A 12,947-nucleotide genomic window follows, 5' to 3' on the forward strand; every position below is an offset into this window, starting at 1 on the left:
TATTAAAACAAAGAAAAACATTTCATTTGCGTCAGGATGATTTAATTTTCTGTTGACAGTGCATCTGTGTCAGTAACTAGGAGCTTTAATTTCCAAAATAAGTTGGAACTGCTACTTTGACTTAAGTTTCCTTCTCCTGGTCCTCTTTTCTTTTGTATTTAATAATTTAAAATTTTCCCTCAGCGCTAACAGTATGTCAATTTATGTTTCTTCATTTAGGTTTTAAGTAAAGTCTTTCTCAGGGGCTTTTAAGAATTATGTGGGGAAACATCCATACTGGTCAAGAACTGTAAGACTGTCATCACCTATATCATGTTAGCCTCAGATAGCTTAAAGCAAAAGAACACATCTCACAACCTTCTCCCATGGTTATACTCCATACTTTTTCACTTTTGTACTGCCTATCACCATTGACCTTTTCATTTTCTTTGTCCTCTTTTCTTCTTTAAGCATTGTAAATTACACAACTCATGATTAATGGTCACTGTTACAAACAATTTTTATTCCTTAATTCCTCAACTTTTTATTTTTAACCTGTTCAGCCTCTGCTACCTCTAACTGATACCCACAATCAAATACAGCTGGAAGAATCAATCATTCTTGCTGACTTGTCTGACCTTAAATTCTTTATCATAAATTTTAAGTGGCAGCTCTTGAATATTTGCTTCTTAAAAATTTTCTCCATAATGACTTATTTCAGAACTTGAACTTACAGTTCAACAAATGGTCTTCCTTAATTTATTCAGTTCAACATCTTGAATGATAACATCATTGAGAAGAGAGAATCTTCTGATGAAAACTTCTCCATTTTTGCATCTTCAACTCCCAACTTAGTTCCTGTATACTCAGCTGTTCAGAAGGCTTTTCTTTTGTATCAGAAGTATCAGTGTTTGTGTAAAGAATTAACTACTTTTCATGTGAACTGGATATTGTCCCTTCTCACTTCTTTTTCTTTAAGGACTTGATGTATTTTTTGTTGAAATACCTTACTTCCTTACTATTAACTCCTTACCAGCCAGTAATTGAGTTTTTGTCTTCACTCTGCCCAAAGAACTGTTTTTATAGCCATCACTGACTTAGGTTTTTTTTAAAATCTAAGGCTTCTTTTTTTTTTTTTTTTTTTTTTTGGCCAGTCCTGGGCCTTGGACTCAGGGCCTGAGCACTGTCCCTGGCTTCTTCCCGCTCAAGGCTAGCACTCTGCCACTTGAGCCACAGCGCCGCTTCTGGCCGTTTTCTGTATATGTGGTGCTGGGGAATCGAACCTAGGGCCTCGTGTATCCGAGGCAGGCACTCTTGCCACTAGGCTATATCCCCAGCCCCTAAGGCTTCTTACTTCTTATTTTTTAACCTCTCAGCAGCATTCAACCGTGTTCACCACTGTTTCTTTTTAAAATACTTCTCTTGTTTTTTTTCCTGCCTTTCTTTCTTTTTAGGATGGCATATTAGAAGAACAATTACGAATGTATCTGCACTGTTGTTTGATACTTTGTGATGTCTGGGAATCAAACATTTCCATTGTTACCATTCTATGGGAATATTATAGTAAGAACATGGTAAGTAAATAGAATATGGGTTTGCATAGCAATATTAATAATTTGTACTTGATATTTGAGGGACATGTTCATTTCATGGTTTATGATTAGCTATGTCTTCCTTAAATTAATTTTTGTTCAAAGTAGATCTAAGAAGTTTTACTATTTATAAGCATCATCTATACAGATTGACACAAGATATTTTGCATCTCTTAGTCTAAACAAAATAAAATTTTAGATTTTTGTTTATTTTCACTCATAGGTTCAAGAAATGATTCTAAGAATTATTGATTGCTCTGACCGTGAACACTTTTTCCAAATAAGACTTAGTCAACTTGTGTAGCACATAGGCTACTCAGGAACCTTGTGAGGGGAAAAATTAAAAATCATAGGACACCAGAGGGAAGAGGATCTAACTTAGTGTGTAGACTTGTGGGAAGATTTTATAACTTCATAATGTTGTAATTTGGCAGTAAGGATGATTAACATTTTAGAATTTTAGAATAAAAAACATTAGGCTAAAGCAACTATGTGGGTAAATGCATGGGATGTAAAAAAGCATAGTCTATTCCTGTTGTGTAAGTTCTGAATGATAGGCTTGAGTAGTTACAAGAAAGACAGGAAATGAGGAAATTCTCAGTTGTTTTAATGCAGAATTCTTGCCAAATAATTAAGTATGTATAATCAAACCTGTAGGTGCAGCAACTAAAAGGTACAGAAACAAAAACAAAAAAAAAATGCCAATAAAAACAAACTGGATAAGAAATGTATGCACTGCGCCTTACGTATGAAACTGTAACCCCTCTGTACATCACTTTGACAATAAAGAAATTAAAAAATAATAAATGAGAAAAAGCATAGGAAAAATGATCTAATAATGATGTATAGAAATTCAAAATTTCAATTTACTGAACTAAAAAAAATATGAAGAATGTGTTATGCTGAACTAGATGGATAGAAGCATCTAGATCCAGATCGTGGGGAATTCTGTACAACAACACAAAAGTGGTATAGGGGCTGGGAATATGGCCTAGTGGTAAAGTGCTTGCCTCATATACATGAATCCCTGGGTTGGATTCCTCAGCACCACATATATAGAAAAAGCCAGAAGTGGCGCTGTGGCTCAAGTGGCAGAGTGCTAGCCTTGAGCAAAAAGAAACCAGGGACAGTGCTCAGGCCCTGAGTTCAATCCCCAGGACGGACTGGCAACAGAAACAAAACCAAACAAAAAAGTGGTATAACAAAAACAGTGAGAAATTCATAGAGTAAGAGAACTTTAGGTACATATCTTCCAGATGCTATGTGAGCCTTGTTTTGTGTCCTAATTTGGACAGACCAACTGTTAAAAGCACATGAATGGACAGCCCTTGAGCTTGTCCCGATTCTCCCTTGGTGTACTGTGTTTTTGTGGGACTTTAAAAAAATTGGGGGTATTTATGTTAAATGTTACCAAAATATAATTTGTGTAATTACAAAGAGTCAAGCTTTTTAATGAGCTCATTAGATTCACCTCTTTCCATTTTATTTATTAAGAAACTAATATTTATTGCATATCTTTTTTTTTTAAGAATAGTTCCTTTAATGTTTCTTGGCTTCCTCTGAAAGATCTTGTGAGTATCAAGTCACCCTTGTCTATGCTTGAAATGGCGAAGACCTGCTGTCATGATACACAAGATCATGATCTCTATAAGTCTAGCAGTAGTTACACCATTTTTCTCTGCATTTTGGCAAAAGTTGTCAAGAAAGCAATGAAGAACAATGGCCCTCATACTTGGAAACAAGTCAAAGGAAGGTAAGTATATAATGTCTTTGGAGAAGTGTCATTAGTTATATTTTTTTGAGTTGTGGTTAGAATCTTTTACATTTAAAATGTATTCCTTAATGTAGCAGAGCAAAATATGGAACCTTGGGTCCTGCCAATTTGATACAGTAAGGAGCAAACAGTATCTATAACTTGTGAAGGTTTAGTTTTTTATTTAGCTCATCTGTACTGGGGATTGGAACTCTATTTATTAAATATAGGAACATTAGGGAAGGAATTGGTCTTTTAGCCAAACTGGTTTGTAATGTTAAGTAATCTGTATGTATTTTATCAAAAATAGTAGAAATAAAAAAAACTCCATATTGTACATTGGCAGCTGACAGATTCAAATGTATAAAATATTGGTGTTCTTTGAGCCCAGCAAATTCAAGCGCTTCTTCCTCAAATAAGAACTATTCAGAGTATAGTAGAGCCAGCTTTTATCTCTTCTGTGGTAAAATATGCTTTTGGTAACATTTGTGTGTTCTTCCTCTTTTTTTCTTGAGAGCTTTCCTTGTTTAAAAGATAGGATTTTTACATATTTTTCTGTGTTCTGCTTCCTTGCCTGTTAGCCCTGTTTTGGTCCCCTGTAAAATGTACCACCACCTATCATTCCTCAACTTGTTTGGTGGGGTCTTTCAGGAAACCTTTCTGTTCTAGGTGGGGAATTTTTAAGAATTGTTTAATGAACCCCTTCATGTGAGATTATGATGAAAGAGTTTGGATTTTTTAATACATTTTTTAAAGGTAGCTGTTTTACTGGACATTCAGAAATTATAAGTCAAGCTAGTTATATTTTGGTTTGTTGTTGCTTTATGTTTGCTTTGTCTTTTCCATATGTTCTGTTGTATTCTTTTCTTTTATGGTAGTGGTAATTGAACTTGGCTTCACTGTGCTCTACACACACTCTACCACCAGGCTGTATCCCTAACTGCTAGTAGTTTTTGTTACTGATATGCTTGGATACTCCGTTTTTTAAAACCATCACTCAGAACTTTGTCATTCAGTTGCTGGAAATCGCTTATTAACAAGTCTCTTTATTAGACAAATACGATATTCAGCCCCTATAGCGAAGAAGTAGAGGATACAAAGATAATTAAACAGATCTTTACTTTCATTAGTGTATCAGCTTTTACATGGCTCTTTATAAATTAACATTTAACTTCATGAGCTTTAATTACTTCTGTCCTGAATAAACCAATTATAGAAGTTATGAAACCATAAGTAGGAATTTAAGATGAATTGTTTCCAATTCTAATCCCTTAACTGATGAGAAAAAAGTACATGAACTATTAAGTTGTATTAAATAGAATTGAGAGATTTTTCTTAATGACTCGTCTCAGATATTTGAGCAGTTAGCAGTTTTTTTTGAAAGTAGGTAGAACATGTTCCAGCACTGAATTTTCTGAAGGTGTAAGTAAAAATAAGAGCAGGTCTTTGTGAGGGACATAGGCAGACAGGTCTATGGAAAAAAAGAGAATTTCCGTAAGAGCCCATCAAAATGTGCTTAAAAGATTCTGTATTATGACAAATACGTGACATAGTGGGCATTCAAAAGGGAAAGGATTTTTTGGTATTAGAGGTTTCAGTCTGTGAGCTATTGATCCTGTTGCCTTAGATGAGGCAGCACATCGTGACGGGAGTATATAAGTCAGAGCAAAGCCTCTCGCCTTATGGCTTGGAAGTGAAAGAGAATAGGGGACCAGGGTCTTAGTTTAGTTCCCTTTGGGTACTTACCTAGTGACCTGAAGACTAGTCCTTATCTCTTTAAAAAGTTTTGTTAACCTCCCAGTAGTACCAAACTCTTAACTAAGCCAAGTGGACCGCTGGGAATCATGCAGGCACAAACTATGGCAGATACTGTTTCTTATTTGCAAATAAAAATAAGTTGATGGAAATTGAAAAGGAAGAGCCAGATACTATGTGTAAAGAACACTACTACAGTCCTTGCTTGGGCAAAGCTGCTGAATTCATTCATTTGCTGCATCATTGGGAAGTTGAAGGTAGGACTATCACATGAATTCGTTTTCTAAGCAAATCAAGCAACAGCAAAATAGTTAGCTAAGCAAAGTGATAAAGCAACTTGAAGTATTTAGCTAAAACTTTACACTAGTGAGAATTTCATGAATACCAAAGGAGGGTTTATTGTAAAAGGCAGATTTTTTGAATGGATTGATTTTATTAAAATATTTTTGTATATATATATTTACAGAATATATTCTAAATTTCATCGTAAAAGAATGGAAGAACTGACTGAAGTTGGTCTTCAGAACTTCTTCAGCCTTTTTCTGCTGTTAGCCGTTGTTGCAGAGACAGAAGATGTAGCAAGTCGTGTTCTAGACCTTCTGAATTTCCTTAAGCCTGCCTTCGTAACATCTCACAGAGCCCTCATTTGGAAAGGTCAGATGGCATTTCTCTTGATGTATGCTCAGAAAAATCTGGACATTGGTGTTTTGGCTAAAAAGTTTGCATGTGAGTTCCAAGAGAAAGCAAAGGAATTCTTGGTGTCTAAGAATGACGAAATGATACAGAGACATACTCTATGGACACTTCTTTCCATCTACATTGATGGTGTTCAGGAAGTGTTTGAGACTAGCTTTTGCTTATATCCTTCCCATGAAAATCTGATAAATGATGGATTTACTATGCTTCTGCGAGCCTGTCGGGAATCGGAACTTAGGACAGTGTTGAACTTTCTACAAGCTATTCTGGCAAGAATCAGGTATGTTTTACCACAGTATGCTAATTGGTTAATTTTTGTTTTTAAAGGAAGCAACATGTTGATTTTGTTTTAAAGTTTTCTTTCAACATAATTTTGAATACAAGTATAGAAAAGTTGTCTTACTACTTTATTTGGAACATAACATTAGTTTTCAAACAAGCCTTCTTTAAAAGGCTTTCTCTGTAGACTACAGCAGTAGAACTAAGTTGAGAGCAGCTTAGTGCAATCCCATAAGTATACATCTACATCTTTTCTCCCCTTCTACCTCTTGGAAAAGAATCTAAATACTACCATTGAGATGCCTCAAGCATGAAATCCTCACTTCTTGGGATGCAGAGATAATATAGTTAGATAAGCTAATGTAATATTCTTAGTCATTGTTGCTGAAAAGTTGTGTAGAAGTTGAACATAGAAATAATTTTATTTCAAGCCTTGTCTGAAGTTAACAAAATGACTGCTTCCCTCCTACTGCAATATTACAAAAGTAGCATCTGCTTTTCAGAGATTAAGCTTGGCAAAATTTCTTAATTTTTTGAAATGTTTTTACTACCACATTTATGAATAAGTTCCCTAATTTATCATGATCTAAGTTTTTACTTTCATCATTAATCATTACATTTTATAAAGTTTTATGTTTCTCTTCTCTTATCAGTTTTAAGATGTAAGGACTTAGAGTTGTGTTGTTTTGTTTCATTTTGATTGTGCTTTGTAGTTCTAAGGACTGAACTCAGTACCTTGGGTTTGTTTCTTAGTTTTTTGTGTTTTTTTTTTTAGCAAAGAATTCTTAATTCTCTTTCTATTGTGAATGTGATATATTGTCATGGCAAAAATGGTTTGAAAATGGGTATAAACCAATATGTAAAATTTTCTTTCTTATCTTTGCATTATTCTCTAGTTCAGAGTGGTTCTCGTCTAGGAATAGGGTTATAACTTCTGGGACATTAGACAGTATCTGGAGAGAATAACAGCTCAGGGAATGCCGTTAGTGTCTAGTGGGTAGAGATGCTACCAAACACCCTACAATTCTCTTATAAGCCCCACAATAAAGAATTATCACCTGAAGCATTGCTAAGGTTGAAGATTATAGTTCTGCCCACAGAAGTAAATGTCACAGAAACTTCCAGACATTTCCCTCTATTTATGTATTTAAAACATAGAACATTCTTTGTTCTGCCTGTGCTTAGACTTGAACTCAGAGCCAGGATGCTGTCCCTGAGCTTCTTTTTGCTCAGAGCTAGCACTCTACTACTTGAGCCACAGCTCTACTTCTAGCTTCTTCTATGATTAATTGGAGTCTTTGTTGCCTGGGCTAGCTATGAACAGTGATTTTCAGAACTCAGCCTCTTGAGAGATTAGCATTACAGGTGAGAGCCACAGCTTTTTAAATTGGTATGTAGTGACTACCTCATTTTGGTGGTTTGTTGGTGTTGTTTTTTAGATTTAGGCAGGATTTGCAATAAAGAAACATTTCTAGTTGTTTATTCAGGAAATGAGAACTAAAGACTCAAAATGGCAACTCTTGCTGCACTAATTCTTTCTGAGGTGCAGAAATAATACCACCTGGTCATGTTATCTAGACTCTACCTCATTCTTATAAATTACTACTTGGTGATTTATTATAGAGATGTATCAAAATTTATTGAACCAGACCCTGAATAATAAAAATTGGTATTTCTTAGTGTTCTACATATTGTTATTATATTTTTATTTAACATCTTTACATATGCATTCATCCAGATGTTCTCATGGAAGAGTATCTATAGATTAATTCCTAAGAATGAATTAATGTATGTGCATTTTAAAGATGGATATTACCAAGTTTCCTACCAAAAAATATTGTATCAGTTTTTCCTTTCTGATAATTCATGAGAAAACTTCCATTTTCATTTTTAGATTATTTTACTGTGTGGAGTGTACTTAATAAAAATGCAACCTAGCCTGGAGCTGGTGGCTCCTCAGAAGGCTGAGATCTGAGGAACATGATTCAAAGCCAGACTGGGCAAGAAAGTCCATGAAACTCTTACCTAAAATTAATCAGCAAAAAGCCAGAAGTGGTAGAGCACTAGCCTTGAGCACAAAAGCTCAAGGACACTGCCTAGAGTTCAAGCTCCAAGAAACACACACACACACACACACACACACACACACACACACACACACGCTCAAGGACACTGCCTAGGCCCTGAGTTCAAGAGACACACACACGTGTGCGCGCACACACACACACACAAACATGCACATGCAAGCGCACGCCCCCTCCCCCAATACCGCATTGTAAGGTAAGAAATAAGTTTCTCAAAAATGTTAGTGAAGGTTTGGTAATTGGAAAAGGAAACTTATTTAGAAAGCTTGAGAGACTTTAAAAAATGGAAAGTCTAAGAGACTTTAAAAAAACTATAGTAAGTCTGAGAGACTTTAAAAAATAGTAATCCCCCCAAAGGAAAAAGCAACTTTAAAAATAGAAACCCTGGGGCTGGGGATATGGCCTAATGGCGAGAGAGCTTGCCTCGTATACATGAGGCCCTGGGTTCGATTCCCCAGCACCACATATACAGAAAACGGCCAGAAGTGGCGCTGTGCCTCAAGTGGCAGAGTGCTAGCCTTGAGCAAAAAGGAAGCCAGGGACAGTGCTCAGTCCCTGAGTCCAAGGCCCAGGACTGGCCAAAAAAAAAAAATTAGAAACCCCCTAAAAGCAAACATCTAGATTGTATTTTCTCTATTTTATATTCATTCCCAAGTAAGTTTGTTTTGAAGCTCCTAACTGGAATTTTTCTTTGTAATCCTCTAAAAAGTAATAACTAGAAATACAAGATAACTCTGGAATTCTTAAAGATTTATTTACAATTGGTCTCATTTATTTCTTTACTAAAGCCTGTTCTTGTTTATGGGTGAAGAAACCAAAAACCTGGAGACGTTTTTGTGGCCTATCTAAGATAGCCTAGTTAAATTTCAAAATTGGCATCAGGTTCTAACCCACTGTACTTAGATTTTTTTCTAAGGCATTCCTATGAATAGTTTATAAGTAACTAAACCCCATCTGTTGTCATTATTACATTTTTTAAAATTGGAAATAGTACATGCATGAAATCTGCACATTGTCTGCAAGCCTGAAATTACTATAGGTGTTTGCGTGCTTCTAAACATTTTACCTTTTGCTTTTGTTACTAAAAATAAAGTACTTGCTTATTGAGGGGCTTTTGATCACTTTGCTTTTATAATTTTGCAAGTTCAAGAATCAATTGAAATAAGTGAGACAAGAAAAACTGAGAAAGTAAAAAGTAAATCACTTTTTATTTACAATGTTTTTCTTTGATTTGTTAGCACCAAATCAGTCTTCTAATCTTTGCTTGCAATACAAACTAAATTTTACTCTTTAAAATTCAATTTAGAAGATGTTTAACATCTTCTAACAGGAGGTAGGAAAATACTGCAGCCTTCTAAGTTGTCTTATGTCTTTGTTAACCCTTGTGATCATCAATTCAGAAGTGTAGAGGTAAACTAAGAAGTGAAAATGAAGACTGGAGATTAGGTGAAAAGAAGTTTGTATAATATTAGGAGTTTCTGTTAAAAGGTCTTCATTGAGTTTGTGGTTTGCTATCCTCTGGAGCACAGAAATGGGGTATTTGCTGATTTTAAAAAAGACATAGGTGTTGTTCCTAACATTTTAATTCCTTAAAAAAATTATATTTTGGGGCTTTTTTATACTACTCACTGTAATAAAAATAGTAACTATGAAAAAATACCATGTATAACTTTTGATGCCAAAATTATAGACCAATTTTCACAGAAAAATGAGGTCAGCATGTTGTGGCAATGTGCAGGTCTTTATTAATGCTGTTATGATCTAGGCATTGAGACCCTTAAAATATTTATTTGAAGCTTAGATAGTCAGCTTCATGCATTTTCAGTGAAACTGATGTACATTGTTTAATAAAAGGATCTGTGCCTTGGGTAGAGCATTCCAAGGCATATACTACTGTCAAGCCAGACCAGCATTTCATTTGGGAGTTTTTAGGGGGAATTCCCAGAGACCAAGCAAAATGGTTTACCTTAAAATAGAAAGGGGGAGAAAACTAACTCAAAAAACTCTTTTGCAATTTGATATCAATTTGTTTCTGGTTTCTTACTTCAAAATCTAGAATTTTATTGAATGTTTCGTAAGCAATTTCTGAAGTATACTATGTACTGTTAATACTTTCAAGTAAAAAACACTTTGGATCATTTCTAAAAATAGCCTTTTTATTGTTACTGTTCAAAGTTAAGAATAGAGCTAAAATCCTCGGGTTTTGGTTTAGGTAAGGACGATGATGGATTGCATAGATTAATGATATTTATTCCTGGCTGCATCTCTGCCAAAGAAAGAATGATCTACTTTACCTTAACAGTCTCCTCTGTTTTCACATTCAATTGGAAATAAGGTACCCATCCTTGCATAAACGTGTGTGTGTGTGTGTGTGTGTGTGTGTGTGTGTGTAAGTAATAGTTTGTAACTATGACAGAGAAATAATAAGTGAGAAGGAACTAAAATCACTGATTAAAGGTAGAAGCAGCTCTCTCTAGGCCTGTTAAGAGATAATAACTTCATATGCCATTCTCTGGTAACTGGAATGGATAGCTCACTAGAGCATTCTTCATTACTGAGTAAGTAGCATTGTGAAAATACTGACTTGATTATGTTAACTAAATGTCTCTGTGTTTAAAATTTCACATGTCAAATACTTTTAGCAGTCATCTTTAACACTTAACATTACTTTTCTGGAATTATATTTTTAGTTCTCACATATTGCTGTTTCAGATTAATGTAAAAATGGCATCTTTCATTTATGGAGTTAGGTGTAGCCAAAAGGTTTTCTTTAATTATATTTATTCATGCTGTTATATTTAAGGTCTGTCAGCATTTTTCTATTATAAACCTCTATTTCCAGAGTTTTATAACAGAGCTATGAAAATTAGCTCTGGGCAAAAACTTGACATATAAGGCCTCCTGAGATTCTCTCTCCTCCCTATCCCCTGTTTTCATTTTTACTGATGTAAGGGTGAGTGATTTCAAAATGCCTTTTGGCATCTGCAGATATCATTTGGAATTTAAAAAGAAACAATAAAAATTCAGGCTTTGTACCTGTTTGTTCTAACATTTAAGGGAAGTTGTGGACTTAGGAATTTAAGCCAAATGGTTATTGATCAACTGACATCCTATTTTGTAGAAAACAAGAGTCTAGTTTCAATGAATCTAAAGGCATTTGAGAACTTGCCTAAAAAGGTAAATAAGAGAAAAAGGAAATAGTTCAAAGGGCATTTTACTTTCTTTCCTGTTTTTTTTTTTTCTCTCAATCCTCTGTATTGAAGTATTTCTCCTGAAAAGTTGAAGGCTGTCTTCTCCAGCTTCAGAATACATATTTTTTTGGCCAGTCCTGGGCTTTGGACTCAGGGCCTGAGCACTGTCCTTGGCTTCTTCCCGCTCAAGGCTAGCACTCTGCCACTTGAGCCACAGCGCCGCTTCTGGCCGTGTTCTGTATATGTGGTGCTGGGGAATCGAACCTAGGGCCTCATGTATCCGAGGCAGGCATTCTTGCCACTAGGCTATATCCCCAGCCCCAGAATACATTTTTGAAAATTCTGAAACACACTTTTTTCTCTTCCCATGAGATGAGAAGATTGTTATTTATTTGCAGGCTTGTGTGTGTGTGTATGTGTACATGTGCATGTGTGTGTATCTTTGTGTGTGTACAAGAACTTACAGCCTCAAACACTTGGCTTGGCTTTTTCACACAGTATTGGCACTTTACCTCTTGATCCATTTTTCTACATCCTAAGTATCATTTATATTAAGCAAATATTTTTTTTTCTTAAGTCGGAGAACTGGGGCCTACCAGAAAGAGATAGAACAATATAATGATCAGTAATGACAAGTAATTTACATGATGATATTTCAGGAAAAATTCAAAGTGTAATCTGGACAGCAGACTATTTTTTGTTGTTGTTGTTACTGAGTGTTTCATATGTTTTACTAGCTGGGTGCCTGTGACTGATGCCCATAATCCTAACTCCTCCAGAGGCTGAGATCTGAGGATTATGGTTTGAATCCAGTCCAGGCAGAAAAGTTCCTGAGTCTTTCATCTCCATTTAACCACCAAAACACCAGAAGTGGAACTGTGGCTCAAATAGTAGAACACTAACCTTTAGCAAAAAAGCTCAGAGCCCTGAGTTTTAAATCTCCTGATTCTTGCCTTTAAATAAACTGAAAAATAGTTTTACTACAAGTAAGCCTAAAACTAGACAGGATTTTGAAAATAAGAAAGTTATTTCCATAGTTTACCTTTTATATCCCAGTTTGCCTAAAATCTCTCTGTTATTTCACCCTATCTAGTATGTAAATTTGGGAATAAGTGTTCTACGGATTTAGGAGTAATAGGCACAGAGTATATGCCATGGAAAAGTAGAGTGCCAAACTTTTATCTGAAAACCAAGTAGAAATGTGTTTCCTTGCTAAGAGGGAGTCAGCGCCATGTCAGCTTCAGAGATAGTATAGGTGTTTCTTAGGATAAATATTAATACTTTAAGAAAGTATAAAATTGAATTTAAGGGAAGGTAACTTTTTGGTCATTAAATATCAAGTATCTTTTGGCTAAGAATATACATTGTTCTCTGAGTTATTATTTTGACTTTGTTTTACCCTTTTCTAGGCTAGAATTTTTTAATAGTTATTCCTGGTACAGATTTGGTAAATTCATGTAGTAATATAAGCTACCTATCATATTAACTTGGCAGTTTTGACTACTTTTTTGTGCACATTTTGCTAAAATTGATTATTTCTCATACGTAGGAATTACTATCTAGATCTACCATATGGATATGATTCCTTATGTAAATATAAATGATTTTAGAAGGCTTA

General features: G+C 35.0%; 1 protein-coding gene across 6 annotated transcripts in view; it reads left to right on the forward strand.

Annotated features, from left to right (window-relative positions):
• Positions 1-12,947, forward strand: part of Mms22l (MMS22 like, DNA repair protein) — a 105,710-nt gene that overhangs the window by 23,845 nt on the left and 68,918 nt on the right. For all 6 annotated transcript variants that reach the window (XM_048353796.1, XM_048353795.1, XM_048353799.1 and 3 more), the window contains 3 exons: positions 1,434-1,553; positions 3,101-3,324; positions 5,546-6,055. In XM_048353796.1, the coding sequence (XP_048209753.1) occupies positions 1,434-1,553; positions 3,101-3,324; positions 5,546-6,055 (854 nt within the window). The remainder of the gene's footprint in view (positions 1-1,433; positions 1,554-3,100; positions 3,325-5,545; positions 6,056-12,947) is intronic.

Source organism: Perognathus longimembris, chromosome 9 (assembly GCF_023159225.1).
Source record: "Perognathus longimembris pacificus isolate PPM17 chromosome 9, ASM2315922v1, whole genome shotgun sequence".
Lineage (NCBI taxonomy): Eukaryota > Metazoa > Chordata > Mammalia > Rodentia > Heteromyidae > Perognathus > Perognathus longimembris.